The sequence below is a fragment of the Mesoplodon densirostris genome, chromosome 7 (assembly GCF_025265405.1).
Source record: "Mesoplodon densirostris isolate mMesDen1 chromosome 7, mMesDen1 primary haplotype, whole genome shotgun sequence".
Classification (NCBI taxonomy): Eukaryota; Metazoa; Chordata; class Mammalia; order Artiodactyla; family Ziphiidae; genus Mesoplodon; species Mesoplodon densirostris.
Window position 1 is genome coordinate 79,139,323 of NC_082667.1, and position 21,071 is coordinate 79,160,393.

At 49.2% G+C, this 21,071-nt stretch overlaps 2 protein-coding genes across 2 annotated transcripts in view; one reads left to right on the forward strand and one right to left on the reverse strand.

Annotated features, from left to right (window-relative positions):
- The window catches only part of LOC132494286 (U3 small nucleolar RNA-associated protein 25 homolog), a 720,475-nt gene that overhangs the window by 496,541 nt on the left and 202,863 nt on the right, over positions 1-21,071 (reverse strand). The gene's annotated exons all lie outside the window — the stretch shown is intronic.
- LOC132494413 (forkhead-associated domain-containing protein 1-like) overlaps positions 1-21,071 on the forward strand; it is a 104,178-nt gene that overhangs the window by 62,486 nt on the left and 20,621 nt on the right. Inside the window, exons 7-13 of the mRNA XM_060105501.1 lie at positions 1,854-1,977; positions 5,639-5,769; positions 8,022-8,111; positions 9,125-9,229; positions 12,971-13,078; positions 16,934-17,086; positions 17,939-18,134. Of these exons, the coding sequence (XP_059961484.1) occupies positions 1,854-1,977; positions 5,639-5,769; positions 8,022-8,111; positions 9,125-9,229; positions 12,971-13,078; positions 16,934-17,086; positions 17,939-18,134 (907 nt within the window). The remainder of the gene's footprint in view (positions 1-1,853; positions 1,978-5,638; positions 5,770-8,021; positions 8,112-9,124; positions 9,230-12,970; positions 13,079-16,933; positions 17,087-17,938; positions 18,135-21,071) is intronic.

Here is a 21,071-nt window from a genome sequence, read left to right on the forward strand (position 1 = left end):
TCCCTGTGGGAGTACTGAGGCCTGACATCTGAAAAATCACAGGGCAAAGGCCCACAGTGCACCTTGAGGTGGGAAAGTCCTGGCCACTCAGAACAAGCAGTCTGGCCACATCAGACCGAGAGGGAGGGGGTTCTGGGCCCAGCTCTCTTTCCCGGCCTCTCGGGTACCTGCTCTGTGGAGGCCGAGGCCTGGCAGCTACTTTCGGGCCCTTACCAACGTTGCATTTGATGGAGAGCCTTCCGCACCCCACGTGTAGACCTAGACCCCTGGAGGGGGACCGGCCCTTGAGGGGGCTCTGATCCATGGACTTAGAGGGTGCTCACAGCAGCCATAGATAGAGCCGGCCTGTGGTGCTCCCACCCACGATTCCTGTATCTCCTCTTTTTTTTTTGTGGTACGCATGCCTCTCACTGTTGTGGCCTCTCCCATTGCGGAGCACAGGCTCCGGACGTGCAGGCTCAGGGGCCATGGCTCACGGGCCCAGCCGCTCCGCGGCATGTGGGATCTTCCTGAACCGGGACATGAACCCGTGTCCCCTGCATCGGCAGGCAGACTCTCAACCACTGCACCACCAAGGAAGCCCTTGTATTTCCTCTTAATAACAACCACACTGGCGTTTAAGTGAGCCTTGGAAGGCTTACAAATGCTCACATAAAGATTACCAACTATCTTCCCCAGAGACGCACGAGGGAAGCTGAAGCTAAAACACCCCGTGAGGGCTTCCCTGGTGGCGCAGTGGTTGAGAGTCCGCTGGCCGATGCAGGGGACACGGGTTCGTGCCCCGGTCCGGGAAGATCCCACATGCCACGGAGCGGCTGGGCCCGTGAGCCAAGGCCGCTGAGCCTGCGCGTCTGGAGCCTGTGCTCCACAAAGGGAGAGGCCACAACAGTGAGAGGCCCGCGTGCCACAAAAAAAAAAAAAAAAAGAAAACCAAAAAAACACCCCGTGGTAGGTAGAGGAGAGGACCGTCACAGCTCATCCCCCTGTGCCGTGTGCCAGGCATGATCTGAGCACTTGTACACATGCTAACTTATTAAAATACTTCTCACAATCCTATCAGGTTGGGACTACCATCACCCCGCGTGCAGACTGAACAAAAGGAAACAGAATATGGTGTCCTCCTTGTGTTCGCAAAGCCCGTTAACTGGCAGAGACAGGACTTGAAGGCCACAGTCCGGCTCCCGAGTCCATGCCTTGCTTTACAGCCTCCAACTTCTCACGCTCATTCCTAGAGCCACCTGGGAAGGAGGAACCAGGCAACTAAAGACTGGGTTTGAATCAGACTCCACGTCTGACCAGCCACGTGATCCCGAGCAGGGGGCCTCGCCTCTCTGAGTCTCAACCTGGCTCCCTTGCAAAATGGGCACATTAATGGGAACGTCAGCCTTCAGCAACGCTGTGACGAGTATCAGTGTAGCATGTGTGAACGGGCTTTGTAAACTCTGGAGTGTTCTGTGAGGTATAAATTACCCTCTATTCTCATTAGAGGGAATTCATTTCATAACCTGCTCCTGGCTCTTGAACTTTGCTGTGCATCCAGTCAGTGCTGGATGATCTGGAACCAACAGCTGGTCTATTTATGGCTGAAAATCCACAGGTCATAGGAAGACAGCAGCACCGGAGCCCCTGGGTGGCCACAAAGATAAGGTCCGTGTCTCGAGGACCGATGGCATGGTGGTCACTGAAGGAACAGGCCCCCTCCTGCCCCTTCCACTAGTGACAACGGAAAACCTTGGTTTCCCCAACACCCCGATCCAAGATCAACCCGACTCTTTGCCCAACGTTGGAGAAGTGCCGGCGTGTCCTGCAGGCCTGGCTGGCCCCCTCTGACGGTGTGTTGCCTCCTTCCACAGATCAGTGCCCTACAGCAAGGCTACAACCAGGTGCTGTGCCAGACCCTGTCTGAGAGAAACTTAGAAATCACCTCCCTGAAGCACGAGGCCGAGAACTTAAGGAGGGAGGCCGCCATCACGTCAGGTGAGACCCTTGTGCATTCAGGCCCCAGAGCTTCTGCCCTCCCCCTGCAGACATCACCAGTCAACCAGCGCACCTGTGCCCGTGACCTGGGTGCAGCCTCAGGGATCACCCGTGTCGGTGCATTAGAGTTCTCCCTCAGTGGAGGTTTCTTGCCACCCAGTTCCGAGGGCAGGGCCTGGTAAATATTTGAGAGAATGGTATCTCTTGGCTACAGGGTCTCCTGAGCACTGGCCCCACCAGGGAGAACACAGGTCGCCTTGTGGCTTGGGTGGTTCCACAAAGCAGCGTGAGTGCAAACTAGAGCGTGGACAAAATGGGGTCACTCGTTTAAGGCACCCATGGTCTCACCCATTTCAGCCGAGTGCACTTGGGCCCAAGGGAAACCATTTTCTAATTTGATCCGAGGTGGTTCCCTGATAAAGGGCTTGGGTTGGGAGAGGGGCAGCCAACGCACAGCTGTGGCTGAGCTTTGATTCCCTGGATCCCTTCATTGCTTCCACGTGTTTCTTGAGCTCCTACTAGGTGTCAGGCCCCGTTCCAGGCTCCGGGGAGGGAGAGCCAAGCAAGACAGTCAGATTCCTGTACTCACAGATTCGGGAGGGGGTGACAGACAATAAAAGTAAAGGGATGAATAAACAAGCCCACGTCAGAGAGCAGTGCTGCTGTGGAGAAAATAAACTGTGTGTCTTGGTGGCCAGCGCTTCAAGGGGGGAGGCCAAGGGGGACCAGCTTAGTGGGTGTGCAACCATGGAACTCAGGTGGGACTTGAACCCGTGGGCTGGGACTCGAACCCACTCAGACCCCACTATCTTTTAATCGAGATCACGCATCTGGTCTCGGGACTTAATAAAGCTCAGGTTCTTTATGTCTCATCGCAGAAAGAATTCAGTGAGAGACAAAGTAAGAAGTGGATTTCTTTAGAGAGAAACACACTCCACAGACAGAGTGTGGGCCATTTCAGAAGGCTAGAGGCCCCCAAATATGGGGCGGTTAGTTTTTATGGGCTGGGTAATTTTATAGGCTAATGAGTGGGAGGATTGGGACAACTCTAATATTTTTGGGAAAGGGCGGGGATTTCCAGGCATTGGGCCACCACCCACTTTTCTTTTTTTTTTTCCTGTACGCGGGCCTCTCACAGTTGTGGCCTCTCCCATTGCGGAGCACAGGCTCCGGACGTGCAGGCTCAGCAGCCATGGCTCACGGGCCCAGCCGCTCCGCGGCATGTGGGATCTTCCCGGACCGGGGCACGAACCCGTGTCCCCTGCATCGGCAGGCGGACTCTCAACAACCGCGCCACCAGGGAAGCCCCACCACCCACTTTTTGACCTTTATGGTCAGCCTTGGAACTGTCCTGGTGCTGGTGACTGTGTCATTTCGCTCATGTATTACAATGAGCCTGTAATGAGGCTCCAGTTCCCCTGGAAGTCGAATCTTACGCCCCCTTGGACCTAGCTGATTCTAACCACTTTATGTTGTATCCTCCAAGGCTATGTCCTTCTTTTAGAGAGGATCTGTTTCAGGTGGGCAAGGACAAGCCAAGGGCAAGCGAGCCTGCATGGAGTGAACAGGGGATTGTGGGTCTGGGCAGGGTCGGGGGGGTCTGGGTTTTTATGCCAAGGGTGTTGTGAATCCAGTGGAGGTTTTTAAGCAGAAACTGACATGTCTAGAGACCTGAAGAGGATGGGACCACTCACAGACGAGGGGAGGGAGAGAAGCAGGTGACAGGGAGGAGGCAGTGAGCCTCGGAGGGGCACATCACTCTGAAAGCAGCCAGTGCGTAGCAGGAAACATGCCCACAGCTGTAGAAGCCAGGCATAGCATTGAGTCGCACGTGAATCCCCATCTCTGTATGAATCTGTGCTTTTCTTCTGCCTCACTCTGCAACTTAATCACACCCACACCCACACCCTGCTGCCCCCAGGTCTCTGCTTATGCTCCTCCCTCACTTGGGATGTCCTCAGATATTTTCTGAGCACCTCCCCCAGGCTAGGTGCTGTTCTGGGCACCAGGAATGTAAGGATGAACTCGCTGGTCCTCACCTTCCTCCCGTATGTCGGCCAGTGAAACCTCATCCAAGCATCAAGCCTGTCTCAGATCTCTCCTTCTCCGATCAGGGAGTCGGACAGACCTGGGTTGGGATAACGCTTGAGATGGGCTGGACCCACTCAAAGTGTGGCAAGCCCCAGAGGGATTTCCAAGTAACTGAACTGTGTCCTGGAGGCAAAGCTCATTTTTAAAATGAAATTCTGGAGCATTTTGTGCTTTATTTCATAGACATTCTTGATTGATACCTACCACTAAAACTGGGCCTGATGTTCTTTCAAGAAAAGAACCGTAGGAGATAACCCAATACCACTGCATTTATGCACCCTTCTTCCCACTTTTATTCAAAATGATACTACAATGCAAGAGGGAAGAGATATGGGGAGATATGTATATGCATAACTGATTCACTTGGTTATAAAGCAGAAACTAACACACCATTGTAAAGCAATTATACTCCAATAAAGATGTTAAAAAAATGATACTACAGTAATGGAGTAGTTATCTATTGCTGCATAAAAGTTACCCCCAAATGTAATGGATAAAACCCCAACCAATATTTATTATCTCCTCCAGTTTCTGTAGTTCAGGAATTTGAGAGGGGGGTGACTTAGTTCTCATGAGTTGCAGGCAAGATGTCGGCTGGGGCATCAGTCATGTCATCTAAAGCCTCGGGGGGAGCCGGAGGATCCCCCTTCAGAATGGCTGCTCATGTGGCTATTGGCTGGAGGCCTTAGTCCCTCAGCACACATGCTTCTCTCTAGGGCTGCTTGAGTGTCGTCACGACACAGCAGTTGGCTTCCCCCAGAGTGAGTGATTGGAGAGAGATCAAAGAGGAGGCCACAGTGTCTCTTATGACCCAGCCTGAGAGGAAACAGTCCGTCATTTCCACAGTATCATATTGGTGACCCATGGCAGCCCTATTCAGGGTGGGAGGGGCTACACAGGGCATGAATTCTAGGTGGTAGGGATCATTGGGGCCATTTTGGAAGCTGGCTGCTGAGAAAAATAATAGGCGCCATGTAACAAACATAATTTAGCCACTTTGTGATCTTGGGGCATACCGTCTCATTTGACCCTTACAATAACTCTGTGGGACAGACAGTGGGAGGTGAAATAGCTTGTCCAAGACCACCAAGCTAATAAGTGGTAGAGAGGGGTCCAAACTCAGAGGACTGAGAAACCAACCACCCACCCCATCAATAGTGTTCAGCAGTGCCCTCTGCCACACGCCCGTCTCCTGGCCTCTGGAGAAGAATTCCTGGACCTTCCCTGTGCTGGGCCTCTGTTTCCCATGCCCATGGTGTGGCCTTTCCTCCTGGCTGTGCCTGGCCTGTGCCCACAAGAGGCCCCCAAAGGCTTCTCCTCTCGCTGGTGCTGACTGCCCCTCATTCTCACTGAAGTCTCAAACCCTGTTCCATGGACTTCGCTCTCATTCCCATTCCTGCTCTGGGACCCTTGGAAAAAGCCTCCCCAATTGTAGGCGGGCAGCGGTGGTGGCCTGGGCTTGGAAGGTCTTGTCCGAACATTGGCTGACAGCCACGGTGTTGCCAATAATCCTTCCGGCCTCTTTGACCTCCATGAGTCTTTTGTTTTGGTTTGTTTGGTTCTTTTACAGAGATGGTGTCATCTTTGCAAAGAGACCTCTTAGTAAAGGATGGTCAAGTTCAACAACTACAACAGGAGGTGAATCAACTGAAAAGTGAGAACAAAGAAAAGGATCACCAGCTCGAAGCCCTCAGCTCCAGAGTGAGTGTCGGGTCATCAGCAAATTGTAGCTGCGAAAAGCAGACACAGTGGAGTCACATGACACACGGTGGTGAGATGAGGCCAGTGCCCAAGGACACAGGGAGGGTAGCTGCTGGGCAGGTGGCCAACTTCTCTGAAGCCTTTCAAAGGACAGCATGTATGTGGCTCAGAATAAGCATAATAGATTTTCAAATCCAGCAAACATTTTCTAACCCCTATTATAAATAAGTTTGTTTAATCCCAACAACAAACACACCTATGAGCATATACTGCCATTGCAAAGTTTAATATTAAGCAGAATACGCTCTCTCTGTGAGCACGGATGACCACACGGCTGCATCATGGTCCCAGCACCACTGGTTCTCATAATTGTCTTCAAAGCAGAACGTTTGAAGATTCAGATGCAAACACGCAGACTCTCATTTCTTCCTTAGACTTTAGTGTGTAGAATGTCTCTATGGAAGATGAACGTGGTAGGCAAGCAAAGAGCTTTTTACATGTAACTTTGACTATTTGCAAATCTTGCCTTCAATGCTAACTTTAGAATCCTGCCTCTATAGGATAAGATTTCTCAGTATTTGCATGATGTGCCTGTTTCTGTGAGTCAAGGTAAAACCTCAAAGCTTTCATCTCAGGTGGCAACTCAGAGATTCCCAGAGGCTACCCGATAGCTAGGTCTGCATGGGGGTGGGGTGAGAACCGATCTTGAGGTTCCAAGGAAAAGGCACAGTAAGTAATACCTGGTACGTAGTACCATACCCAGTTTGGAGCTGGTGAAAGGCACTGCACGAGCTTTGGGATCAGACAGACCAGGGTCCCATCCCAGAGCTTTCTTTTATTGTCACTTATTTGGCCTCCCATTTCCCCATCTGTGAAATGGGGATGACAAAATCGTTTTCCAAGAAGTGGGAGGCTGGTTTTAGTTGTGCTCTTCTGCCTCTGCCCGAGGTCGGCTGCCTGGCCAAGCCCTCTGCATTCGTTTCTCCCAAGCAGAGTGTCTTCCCAGGCATGTGCTATAGCTGTTTAATGTGGTGTGTGTGTGTGTGTGTGTGTGTGTGTGTGTGTGTGTGTTGGGGACGGGAAGGGGATGCAGAGCTGGTGCTTAGTAGAAGGAATCTGCAAAGACAGCACCTGCTTGTCTCTTCTACCTCCTGAAGTGTATTTGGATGATTTATGTCCCCATTTCCCCTTCCTCGTTGACCTCGGAATGAGGTCCCTTCTCATCTAGACTGTGCTGGCCAATAGCACAAGGGTTCGTCACCACCAAGGATACTGCTCTTGTGAACATTTGAGATGCCTTTTTTTAAATGACATACATCATGTGTGTTAATTTTAGAAAAATAAGTAGATGACATTGAGAAGAAAAAATAAAAAGAGAGGAGAGGAAATGCTACCTTGAGAAATCAGTGTTAATATTTTCATGTATGTTCTTCCAGTCTTATTTCTATATATTGCCTAGAAATCAATCAATCAATCATTTGATAGTGAATTTATACTATGCACATTTAAAAAATTTTTAAATACTTACTATTTTCCCATTCTAATAAATCAACGCTCTTATCATTCATCTTAAAAGCTACATACTTTCTCCTGGATGTACCCAGTGTTATAAAGTGGTCTGCTGTTCTAAACAACACTTGGGTTGTTTCCTCTTTTTTTTTCTTCCACTGTTACTGACAATTCTGTGAAGAGCATCCTTGAAACTACAGATTTACTTATTTCTCCAGTCATAGTCCTTAAGGTACATTCCTAAAGTGGGAATTGCTGGGTCAAAAGAAGGCACATCCATGCTTACGCCCTTAATGCCTGTTGCCAAGCCGCCCTCAGGCAAGACAGCTCCATTTACCCCTCCACACCAGTCGGGGCAGTTGTGTCTTTGAGATGCAACCTGCACAAAAGCCCTAAGATGGACCCGAGCTCACTGGCTCGGCCCCCTCCACCCTCACCGGTCACAGCGTGAAAACATCCCAATTCCTACACCCTAAGCATGCAGACTCTACAAAGCTGGATTTCCCCTGCAGTGAAGTTTGCTGGCTTTTGAAGAGGAATTTAGACACTCTATTCCTCAGAACTCATGAGAGGGGTGAACTGGGAACGACTGCAGGATCCCGTGCTCCCATCACACAAATGGTCTTGCCTCTCATAATTCAGAGGTGTGATTGGGTTATACAGCAGGAAACACTCCTGGGCGTGAACACAGGTACTTGGGACCCCCAGCCAAGCCCCCGTGGCCTTGTCCTTTTTCTCCACAGTGCTCAGTGCTGAAAGAAGAGTTACAGAAGGAAGATGCCCAGAAGGAGAAGTGGGAAGCCCAAGAGAAAGAGTTAAAACTCTGCAAAACCGTGCGTTGAACCTCCTGACCCCTCGGTGTCCACTGAAAGCCTAGATGGGGCCTTGAGGGTTTTGCAGGGGTTCCTTGGCCCTTTAGCTAGCACAAGCTCTGGGGCTTTCTGGGTGTTTGTTTGTTAATGCTTTGATTTGCTAGCCTCAAAGAGATGGGTGAAAAGACCATGGAAAACACACTCTCCCCAGATTTTCTGGGCAGTTGGCTCAAGGACCCTCATCAGGTTTCCCCTGGGGAAAGGGACGGGAGGTGGCCACCGTATGCTGCTAGAAATTCACCGTGGTCCCTACCCCTGGACTTGTGATGCCCAGACTTTCATGATCCACTGTTACAAGTTTTATCACAGCCCTGAGCGCTGTTATTAACACAACTCTTCTTGAAGTATTTTTGCTTAAATACATTCAATTTTACAACAATTCATAAAAACAAAATAAAAAGCAAATGTATCACTGGCCTTGTATGGAAGGTGAACATAAAAATTAATACAATGAAAAGATGACCACTCAATGTAAATGTTCACCCCCTGTACCGGCCCGAACCCTCATGCACATCACCAGGCATACGTTTTCCATCCGTTGGGAAGCCCGGTGCCTGGGACAGGGGGAGGAGACGTGTGTTCTTCTCTCTGGCAGGAGCACACTTCTCTGCATCAAATGAGAAAAAAGAAAAATGTCATTGTTCTTTTCTTCCAAACTGTGCCCATTGTGTCTTCCAAACAGCCCTTATTTAGATTGAACTCAAAAATATACCCCAAGGAAAGAGATTCTAATGAGTGGATAGGTATCTTGTACTGTTTAATCCAGGATCCATGCTGATCTTCAAAAGAAACTCAAATTTTCCCTCACCCAGCCCTTTCATTGCATCCGTTGAAAGAAAGTCTACTTTGCCTCAAAGATGTGGAATTGTCCCCCAAGGGAAGGAGTTAAGCGAATCCCAGACTAGGTTTCTGCCTTAATGAACCGGATGAAATGAGTTGTGAAGTTGACTTCCCTGTTGTTGGAACTCTTTCAGCAAATCCATGACATGGAAAAAGAAATGAGGAAGCTCAGGGTGGAGCTGAAAAGGAGCAGTACCGAGCAGAGCCTGATCTCTATGACGCTGCGGGAAAAGAGCAAGGTATGGCAGGGACAGGTCGGCCTGGGAACCACCCTGGGGCAAGCACTCCACCTGCCTCATCTCTGTTCATCCTCACAATGACCCCATGCGGTCTATACTGGTATTATCCCCACTTTACAGTCGGGAAAACTGAGGCTCACAGAGGTGAGGGAAGTTATCCAAGTTCACTTGCATAAAGTAGTTGTGGCAGAACTTGAATCCAGGTCTGCCTGACTCCAAAGCTCCTGTGTGTAACCACTACCCTAGACTGCCTTCAGATCTTAATTGTGAAATTATCTAAGAAAGAATTGATCCATTAAATCAAGTTTGCCAATGATGTTGTTCCAACTTAAATTCTCATATTGATTTTTTTTGTCTTTTTGCTCCATCATTGAGAATGTTTTTAAAAATCTCAACATGTTTGTAATTTGAGTGTTTCTTCTTTTAATATGAATGATGTTTGCTTTATATATTTTGAGGCTGTGTTACTAGGTGCATATAAATTTAGAATCCTAATACTTCCTGTAGAGCAAAACTTTAGATCATCATGAAATATCCCTTTTCATCTCTAGTAGTGTTTCTTCCTTAACGTCTCCTTTGTCATTTAGCTTCACCACTGGCTTTCTGTTGGTTAGAGTTTTCATACCATATCTTTTTCATACGTTCTCTGTCAATTTTTGTCTTAAGTTTTAGACATATGCCTTCAAATAGCATATCATTTTTACAAAATCCAGTTTGACAATCTTTGACTTTTAGTCCATTTATATTATGTAATTACTCGTGTACTGGGGTTTAAATCGACCTTCTTGCTCAATACCATTTGTACCATCTGTGCTATGTTCCTTTTTCTTTCCTTTCTTGCCTCCTTCTGAGTGGATGGTTTTCTCTTATTCCACTTTCCCCCTCTATTAGCTTGGAAATATTTCACTTTTTTACTGTTCTTTTAGTAATAGTAAGACAATAGCATTCATCCTTGACTCACCAAAATCACACATTAATTAAGTTTTTCACTCTTCTACTATTTTCTTAGTAGTCATCCTGAAGAATATAAAGTGCATTCTTTTTATTTTTTATTTTTTTGGTACGCAGGCCTCTCACTGTTATGGCCTCTTCCATTGTGGAGCACAGGCTCCGGACGCACAGGCTCAGTGGCCATGGCTCACGGGCCCAGCCGCTCTGCGGCATGTGGGATCCTCCTGGACCAGGACACGAACCCATGTCCCCTGCATCGGCAGGCGGACTCTCAACCGCTGCGCCACCAGGGAAGCCCTGCATTCTTAACTTCCCAGGAGGCACTAGTAGTTGATGATCCTGCCCTTCTCCTTGACAGTGCAGTGAGCTTCAAACACCTTAACTTCACTGACCCCCTCCAGAGTTAGAAGCCATTGCTGTCATTTCCTAAACTCCTCTTGGTAGTTAAAACCCCACAAGACATTATTAGTGTTTTGCTATCGTCAGTATCATATCCACACATCACCCTTACTGTTGCTTGTCTTTTCTGCATCTCTGATCACCCACCTGGGTTCATTTTTCTTGTGTCTGAAGAATACCCTTTAATGTTTTCCCTCATTGTGGCTCTGCTGATGACAAATTCTCAGATGTGCCTGTGTGTCTGTCTGGAGATGTATATTTAACCTTCATTCTTAAAACACATTTGACTGCGTATTGAATTCTACAATGGCAATTCTTTTCTTTCAGCACATTAGATACAGCATTAGATATGTCACTATTGTCTTGTGGCTCCTATTATTTCTATCTAGAAGTCATCTGTAAGCCTAACTGTTGTACCTTTGCATAATCTGTCTTTTTCTCCGGTTGCTTTTAAGATTGTCTTTTCCCTTGATTTCCAGCAGTTTTATTATGGTTTATCTAGGGGTGGATCCAGTTCTATTTACCTCGTACAGAGTTCGTAGGGGCTTCTTGAATCTCTGGCTTGGTGTTTTGCCTTAGTTCAGGCGCTTGGGCTCTGTACCACACAGGCAGTGGGGCGCTACTAAGCCTCCTGAACAAGTGACTGATGCAATGACATTCGTGGACAGTAATTAGGGTGAAAATGATAGTTACAATTTGTCATGTACTAGGCGTTACCCTGAACTTTTCACCTCTTAATCTTTACAACAGCGCTGTGATCTAGAAATCATCCTCTCCATTTTACAGATGAGAAAGTCAAGGCTACTAGTTACTAGTAAAGTAACTAGCCCAATGACACAGTCGGTTTTGTCTGACTCCAGGTTCATCTGACTTCAGTTACCCTGGCATAGCAAACAGCCACATGCTACTGTTTACACTGAAATTAATGAAAATTAAATAAAATTTTAATTCAGTTCCTCCGCCACACCAGCCCCATTTCGAGTGCTCGATCCCCAGATGTGGCTGGTGGCTGCCGTATTAGACAACACAGCCTCGCTCAGAGTACCTGTACCGTTGCAGAAAGTTCTGTTGGACAGAGCTGCCTTATAGCAGGGTAACTCTCACAGTACCGCTAAGATTGCACTGGAAGAAACTAAACTCGAGGCGAGGAGGCCAGTTGTCACAGTCCAGCTTGCATTTGACAGGGTTGGAGGACAGGCGTGAGACCCCCAATTGTGAAAGAGGGAGCAGGGCGGCCGCTGAAGGTGACTCTGAGGCTTGGGGACAGGAACGGGGGCTGTTCATGCAGAACACAGATAAGGGCAGAGTCCAAGGCTGGACTTGGCTTTTGCAGCACATGAAAAAGCCTGCTGACATAGAAGTCAGAGCATGTTTAGACCTGGGAGAAAACTAAGGCCCAGAGAGCTTAGATGACTTTTCCAAGGTAACGGAGCTGGGTAGAGGCTCTTCCACTGGACCACACTACTCAGAAGAAAGCTCTTAAGGGCTTTTCTGGGTCTTTTATTACATCCCTGTGATCCCCCTCTTCAGATCCCTAAAAAAACAGCCTGTGAATTTGTTTCAGCACAAAAACTTTCCATTTATTTACGAGTGTTTGCCTCATTTCCTGTTAGTGCCAGGGCCCAGGGCTCAGCAGGTGCATCCAAGAATTGAGCAGCTGCGAGGCCTACACTGGCCAGCCAAGGGTAGCGTGGAGCATGCCCAAGCTTACCGTGTGTTGACTGTTACCCAAGCAAGGGGGGAAAAGTACGCAAGCTTCTCCACTTTAAATGCCTTCGTTTGCAGGCTGCAATTCTTAATAGACATTGCTTTAGCAAGCCTCCAGAGAGGTTACCACCAGTGAGTGTGCTCAAAGTGGTAACGACAAACAGTTATGATAATAAACCCAATCATAACATTTCCAAGTACCCATCACGAGTTATTAGAACGAGACTGTACGGCGGACATTCCCGTCCACCTTTCATAGGTTACAACAGTACTTAACACACTCACAGAGCCCTTAAGCACTATTCCAAACATTGAATCCCCACAATAACTCTATGCATTGATACTAGTATCATCATCCCCATTTGACAGATGAGGACACTGAGTCACGGAGCAGTGAAATAACTTTCCGAGTGTCGTACGGCTTGTTAGGGACCGAGCTGGGATGGGAGTGTGCGGTAGAACATAGTTGAGCCCCGGGTGCAGAGCTCGGCCCTTTCCCGTAGGGGGCAACTCCCTGTGAGTTTGCCTCCACCCTGTGCATGCCTGTGACCCCTGCTGCTGGGCTGCAGCTGTCCCTACCCCTCAGGGACTCCCCCACTGCCACTCGCACCCCCCCAGAAGAGTTTACCCAGAGGGCATAATGATCACATTAGCAGCAAGCCCACACTTTCATCATCCTTTCAGGTGGAAGAGAAGCTTCGGGAGGATTCCAGAAGGAAATTGCTTCAGCTGAAAGAAATGAGGAACAGAGAAAACCTCATTAAAGCCAATTTGGAAAGGGCAGTAGGTCAGGTAGGCGTGCTGCAGAGCCCCTTCACAGGCCCGTGCTCTCCACAGAATCCCGCACCCAAGTGGCCGGCAGGGATGAATGAGGAGGAAGACGGCCTGGCTTAGTTCACCCGCTTATCTCAGGGGCAGGGCTTTGTGCGGCTTCCGCGTCCCCATGGATTTCACTAAAGAGGCTTTTCCTTCTGGGAAGCAGCCCACTCCAGTGTTTGCTGTTGCCTGAGACCCTGACCAAGCAGCCAGTCCCAGCTCAAGGCCCACCCCAGTGAACCAGCTGTGCGGTTCCCTCTTGGGAAGGGTTTGAGCTCTTGACCCCGGTGGTGTTTCTAGCACTTTCTCCTTCACATTTTTTGTCCTGACATTTAGAGCAATCTTTCTTCCTCTGGGCCCCCAAACAGATGCTACAGTCAGTGTCCCCAGGGAAATGCCACATTTCTGTTTGTTTGTTTGTTTGTTTGTTTTGTTTGGCCGAACCGCGTGGCTTGAGGATTTTAGTTCCCCAACCAGGGATGGAACCCGTGCCCCCTGCAGTGGCTGCGTGGAGTCTTAACCACTGGAGCGCCAGGGAAGTCCTGTCACTTTTCCTAATAAAGTAAAACCCAGAATACCACAGCTTATGCCAGGTGGAGGTGGGCAGGGTGGGGAGAGGGCCATTTCCCAGGGCTCTGACCCAAGATGGCCCAGTGGCCCTTCCTCTGACACGTGGCACAGACATGAGGGCCAGAACATGCAAATGAGCCTCCACCAAAGGCTAAGGGAGAGCAAACGAGAACCCAAGACGGGGCACTGGCCCTCCAGAACACAGCCCACCGAGGGCAGCCCATCTTGGACCCCCTCCACGAGGCATCCTCTCCTGGCAGCCACGGCTCCAGGGGGACCAAGAACGTTTTGCGTGTATGTGTTTGTGCTTTTCTTTTTCTGGGAGAGTGAGTCCACCTCGTCACTCATTGGATGCTCAGAAGGATCTGTAAACCACCAAAAAAGGTTAAGAACCACGATCCTCAAAGGAGCCCTCCGTCTCACCCAGCCCAGCTCCCAAAGCCCTTGCGTTTGGTAGCATCCAAGCCTGGACCATCAGTGTGACCGGAATTTGTCCCACGCGCTGAACTTCAGAGGCACCCACAAGTTAAATGACGATGCTGACCCTCAGGCAGGTTTGAAAGCCTCTTCAACCAACTTCCACACCATCACCCCCGGTGTCCTTTCTCCTGCAGGGTGCCGACCCCTTAGCAAGGCAGATAGCCCGCCAGCCTGGGCTTCCCTCTGTGCACCTGGGCTACCCCTCACCTTGCTGGCACTCTGCACCCACGGCGAACACCCGCCTTGAGGGCATGATCTGCGCCACTTGCCGAGCGCCTGGTCATGGCTCTGGCCAGGGGTCATCCAGGAAGACCCTCAGAGACACTGAGATTCCTCCAGGTCTAGACTCGAGAGAGAAAGAACGAACAAGGCTTCTCTGTGCTGCCTGGGCCTTCCTGCTTCACCCCCTGGTCTCCACAGCCCGCTCCCGGCCTGAGGTCCTGCCCTTCCCCAGGCCAGTGACCACAGGACTCAGCCCACCGTCCAGCAGGACCTGTCCCTCCCCACCCCCACCCCCCACCAAGCAGTCCTGTTGGGCGCCTCTGGTGATAACACGGGCCATTGCCCACAGGGCTCTGTACGTAACCTCTTCCTCGGGCGAGCTAGGACCCTCCCTTGGCCATGAAACCAGCAGACGACCCAGAGTCCCTCCAATCACCCGGCTGGCTTCCGGCAGGATGACTGCAGAGGTGTCCTTAGGAGAGTCACAATTCCTCTACTTGGCTTCCCAGAGCTCCCTGGTGTGCAGCAGACTCCTGTGTCTTAGGACCTGTTCACGTTCTCATTGATTCTGTGGCCCTTGTGGTCCTTCAGGGCTCTGTTGTAGAGCCTTTCATGACCACATTTTGCCAGTGAGCCAAAAACCCAGGCCAAGGGCCATCACGTTGGGAAATTTCCAGAGAAACTTGGGCTTCTTTGCCGTTCAAGTCTCATGAGCCTGGGGCATCTTGAACTCGTCATTCTAGAAGCCCTGATTTAATTTAACTGCGTTGTTTCATCATCCGTAATATGAAGACACCAGCATCAGGGAGGCACTCAGTAAAAACTGGCTGAACTGAAGGAGAGGACTTTGAACATCTGACTTGACAGGTGTTTCTGTTCTAAGCATTCGATGAACATTTATTGAGTGCCTGCTGTGTGCCAGGCACTGCACCAGGCTCCGGGGACCTGGAGAGGAATACAGGAGATGTCGTCTTCAGGACACAAGGTCTAAGGCACAAAACGGCAGCAGGCAGCTCCTCCTTCTCTCCCCAGGCGCCCTTGCTGATGACACGAGTTACCCGGGCTGACAGCCTCAATGTTTATCTCACAGCCTGGTGCCAACGTAGCAATTACGGAAGAGCGCTCCTGGCCCTGGACTTCCCACTGGATAATTGGCAGCAAGTGGCTCTTCCGAGAGCCCGAGACGTGTGTGTGCTGACCGTGTGCGTCGGCTAGGTTAGGCGGGCACACCTGAAAAGTCATTAAAACCTGCTGTCCCCCTCTCTTGTGTGGGCACTGCCCCTTCCGGTGAGAGGTGAAGGTGTTAATTACCCATAATGACCACTAAAGGCGTGCAGAGCCTTCTCACCGATTTCTCCCAGACCCAGCGATGGAGGCGCCTCCCCCAGCCTTGCAGCTGCAGCTGCGCCACTCACCTCATCCCCTTCCCTTTCTTTGTGCTGCAGCTGGAGCTTTTCAGAGGTCAGGTCCTCAAGTCCACCTGCGGACGCGTGAAACCGTTCCAGGACAAACCCGTCTCCAATCAGCAGGCTCGTCTCTCTTCCCCACTTTCTCCTTCAGGGACCCGGGGCTCCAGACACTGGGAGCATCTGTTCCTGTTTTTTGTTGGTGGCACATAATTTTCACACTGTTGCTACACCATAAAGATTTGTTTTGATTTTCTGGGATTTCCTGGCTTTTCAAGTAAAAGCCAGTTAAACTCCCTTGCAGTGTTTCTGTGAAAATCAAATTAAACCACCCAGGACTGTGTCTGGTCAGCAGACCCGCACGGTGAACCTCCGTTAGCCCCGCGAGGAAAGGGGCGGCCTCAGCATGGACGGTGCGTCCTCGCTCGCTCGTTCCTCCTGAAGTGGCAGATGGCAGTGAGGGTGGGCCTCTGGCTGTAACGATGCCTTATTATCCTTCCGTTTATCCTCTCCAACCCTGGGTGTCAGCGCGCGGGTCACAAGATCACACCACGAGCTTCTCTCGGACGACCTCCTTTTTAGGAGCCCACAGCATCAGGCTCAGCGTGATGAATCCCTTCCAGAATGCAGAAGAATCTAGAACACACTCGTGGCCACATGACAGGCCTTTGGCTCTTAAAACACCATCTCTGATCCTGGGAAACATGCCCCGGTGACAGAGCCAATATCCACCCTCCAGAGCCATCCCCAAAACACGCCAGGACCTCCCTCCTCCGAGCTTAAGCTGAAGCCCTCCAGGTCCCCTCCCGTAGAGCCACCCTGCGTTTTAATTTATGGAATTATTTATTTTTTCTGGGTTGGGTCTTTGTTTCTGTGCGAGGACTTTCTCCAGTTGCGGCGAGCAGGGGCCACCCTTCATCGCGGTGCGCGGGCCTCTCACTATCGCGGCCTCTCTTGTTGCGGAGCACAGGCTCCAGACGTGCAGGCTCAGTAGTTGTGGCTCACAGGCCCAGTTGCTCTGCGGCATGTGGGATCTTTCCCGACCAGGGCTTGAACCCGCATCCCCTGCATCGGCAGGCAGACTCCCAACCACCGCGCCACCAGGGAAGCCTCACCCTGCATTTTAAATCTTTTTTTTTCTTTTTCTCACCAGTTACTAGAAAAGAGCACCAGGGTCACAGAGGACAGTAGCAACGTTTGGCAGCAAAAGCGGACCCTGCAGAAGGAGACCCAGCTCAGCAGCTGCAAAGAGGAGGAAATCACCCAGAACATCAAGAAGCTGAAGACATCCTTAGACAGTTGCCAGGTGCCCCCTTCTCCATTCCTCAAATGTCCCCTGTGTCTCATTTTTGTGCTCCTTGTTCAGGAAATTGTCCAGCTCTGCTTTTAGTCCACCTTTTCTCTTGTTGGAGAAATCTGTTTGAGATCAGAAAACAAAGGACCTCCAGAAAGGCCTCCCAGGTGAACTTGGTGTGGCCAAGGAGAAGCTGCCCGACACACTCCAAGTACTGCTTTTGGGAGGCCCCAGACCCCGGGGGAAAAAAAACAGCCCCGTGTTATTTCCAGAGAAACCAAAGAAACATTCTGCTCTTTATTTGCAGTCTTCTTTTCTGTCCCAGCAGTGGAAGGCTGCTCTTACCCTTATTGGACCAGAGGGTCTGGCAGAGCCCCCACTTCATGGCCCCCACGCAGGGATCCAGCTTATCACATCAGGCAGCTGCTTCTGCTTTCTCTGGAAATATGCAGCTACTATTTGGGGAGTCTGGGCAAATGTTGGCTTGTCAGCACTCTTTCAAATCAGGAAACCGCACTTTATGACCAGCTTGTGTGTTGATCTCAGCAGGAATTCTGTAACCAAATTTGCTTCTCCTTTCAGCCAAATCGTCCTTGGCAATTTGGCTTTGGAATTGCCTATACCTAAACAAAGGGTCTATTTGTCCATCCTGAGTCCCAATTAGAGTGCACGTGAAATAAAAGCTGCCTCCTTCCTTCCGCCCCCCGAAAAAGGGAAGTAGAACTGGGCCGTCACAGGGCGGCCAACATACGGCTCTGCCTGCTTCACGGGCCCGTCAAGAACACTGCTCTGTGTGGGTCACAACCGTCAGGTGGTATTTCTGGCGATGGTGCCCGGGCTCCTCACGACCTCATCTCTTTCCAGGCATGCATGACAATGTCTTGCTCTAGCAATGACCTGAAGAAGGAGGTCGACCTCCTACAGCACCTGCAGGTGAGCCCACCTGTCTCAGGGCTCCAGAAGGTGGCACTGGACATCTTGCGCCTGTCACTGTCCTGGCTGGAGGAAACGGAGCATCTCCTCCACGAGGTGGGGATCCAGTTCTCCAGCTCCGACAAAGGTGATTGAAACTCTTTTCTCACATAGTTACATGACTGAAATATTGCGTTGAATCTGATCACGATGGGACATCTGTTGAGGGAGGCTTCTTAGGTATGTGGCCAAGTGTTCCCTTCTCCAGACTTCACTTTGCTTCACCACTTGAGAAGCAGTGTTTCTGGAAAAAAGTACACAAGTGAGACGTGATTACTGGAGAAAAATGAGACGTGACCGTGGCAAAAGGAAAAATCGAAATTATGCTAAATCTTCTCTCTCAGAAGTAACCATATATATACATATATAGAGTAGAGACGTTTTTTAGAGCAGTTTTATGTTCATGGCAAAATTGAGAGGATGATACAGAGATTTCCCAGGTACCCCCTGTCCCCACTCATACACAGCCTCCCCCATTTATCAGCATCAGCACCAGAGAGGTACAGTTGTCAGGACTGATGAACCTACATTGACACACCCTAATCACCCAAAGTCCATGGTTTATATTAGGGTTCACTCTTTTTCATTTTAATTTTATTGGAGTGTAGTTGATTTACAGTGCTGTGTAGGGGTCACTCTTGGTGTTGTACATCCTATGGGTTTGGACTTGGACAAATGTGTGATGACATGTATCCACCATTATAATATCATACAGAATCGTTTCACTGCCCTGGCCTTTCTCGCCTTCTGAGATGGCCCACGCTCTGTCTGTGGAGTGTGTTTCTCTCTAAATAAGTCCATGTCTTACCTATCACTTTGTCTCTCACTGAATTCTTTCTGCGATGAGACATCAACAACCTGAGCTTCATTAAGTCCTGAGACCAGCAGGTCCACCAATAATGAGGCCCACCCCGGGGAGGACCCAGAGGCCCTGTAAATCACGATGCTCCACCGGGAAGATGGTCCAGTCCTGAAGGTGCCTTTGATCCCAAATCTACTGCCCTAAGCAGAAGCCAGGGAGCACGGCGGGGGATGTGGTTCAGATCAGGCCATCTCTGAGCAGATTGGTGGATTCTGTGCACAAAGCCCTGGTATTAGGTCAACTTGATTTATGAGTTTCACTTCTCAGGTCACTCTGTAACTACACAGTAACAGAAAGTACGCAGAATTCATTAAAAGCCACCTGTGGAGTCCATAGAGGGGAAGTGGGGTGGGTGAAGTTACAGATCAGGGACGTGGTAATAAAGCAAAATGATGACAACCCATAAACCCAAATATCTAGAAACTGATATTCTAGAAATTGAGGAAAGTAAAGCTACAGGTTTAACAAAATAAAAAGAAGCAAAGGAGAAGCCAACTTCAAAGCCAGCCTATGCAATTCCTCCATGGCAGCGCATGTTTGTCTGATTGAAGCCTGGCCCTGCTGTTCTTCAGTGCCTTCCTATTAGTGCCTTAAGTAATCAACATCTCCAGTAATCCCTCTGCAGTGTTCAGGAATTCAACTCGTCATGGGGAAACCTGTGGTTTGAGGACTTAAGTTTTTAAGATAACGTCTTTTCTTTTCAAAACTGGACATTTTTATTCCAAATAAAAGAACCTATCCCCCCCAAAACAAAGAAGAGTTTCACTGCTCTGAACATCCTCTGTGCTCCCTCCCAGCCCCCCCGCAGCCCCTGGCAACCACAGATCTTTTTACCATCACCATAGTTTTTGCCTTTTCCAGGATATCATGTAGTTGGAATCATACAACTTTTCAGATTAGTTTCTTTTATTTAGTAATATGCATTTTCATTTCCTCCAAGTCTTTTCTTGGCTTGATAGCTCTTTTTTTCTTTTTAAGTGCCCAATAATATTCCATTATCCATTCACCTACTGAAGGACATCCTGGTGGCTTCCAAGTTTTGGCAGTTATGAATAAAGCTGCCATAAACGTCCACATGCAGGGTTTTCTGTGGACATGTTTTCAACTTCTTTGAGTAAATACCAAGGGCGCGGTTGTTGAATCGTGTGGTTAGAGTACATTTAGGGTTTTTTTTAAATTAATTTATTTTATTTTATTTATTTTTGGCTGCGTTGGGTCTTCATTGCTGCGCACGGGCTTTCTCTAGTTACCGCAAGCGGGGACTACTCTTCCTTGTGGTGCACGGGCTTCTCATTGCAGTGGCTTATCTTGTTGCGTTGCATGGGCTCTAGGTGCGCAGGCTTCAGTAGTTGTGGCACATGGGCTCAGTAGTTGTGGCTCACGGGCTCTAGAGCACAGGCTCAGTAGTTGTGGCACACAGGCTTAGTTGCTCCGTGGCATGTGGGATCTTCCCAGACCAGGGCTTGGACCTGTGTCCCTTGCATTGGCGGGCGGATTCTTAACCACTAGGCCACCAGGGAAGTCCGTAGAGTACGTTTAGTTTTTAAGAAAACCACAAAACTCTTTTCCAAAGTGGCTGTTTTGCGTTCCCGCCAACAATGAATGAGAGTTCCTGTTGCTTCACATCCTCGCTAGCGTTTGGTTTCGTCACTACTATCATATTTTGTGTGGAACTTCCAGGGCATTTTCCCATGGAAAGAGCTGTGTGATTCTAGGCAAGTTACTTCCCCTCTCTGTGCCTGTTTCTTTACCTGTAAAATGGGGATAATAGGGAATACTCACCCCTTAGGATTTTTGTGAGGATTAAAATGCATTGATACACGTAAAGTACTTAAAATAGTACCTGGCATAAAATAGGCACTACCTATACACGTGTATTGATTTTTTAACTTTACAAAAGAATAATGTCATATTATACCCAAATTCCTTTAGTTTCATTCCTAACAGTACATCTGGAGCACCCTTCCATGTCAATACACACAGATCTACATCATCGCTGTCACTGATGGCAAGGAACCCCATTCTGAAGGGTGTACCGTAATTTATTTAGCCAGTCCTCTATAATGGGCATTTAAGTTGCTTCCAGTTTTTCACACTTAATAGATGAGGCTGACATAAATATTATTCACACATACCTGTTCATCTTATCTTTATCATCCTAGA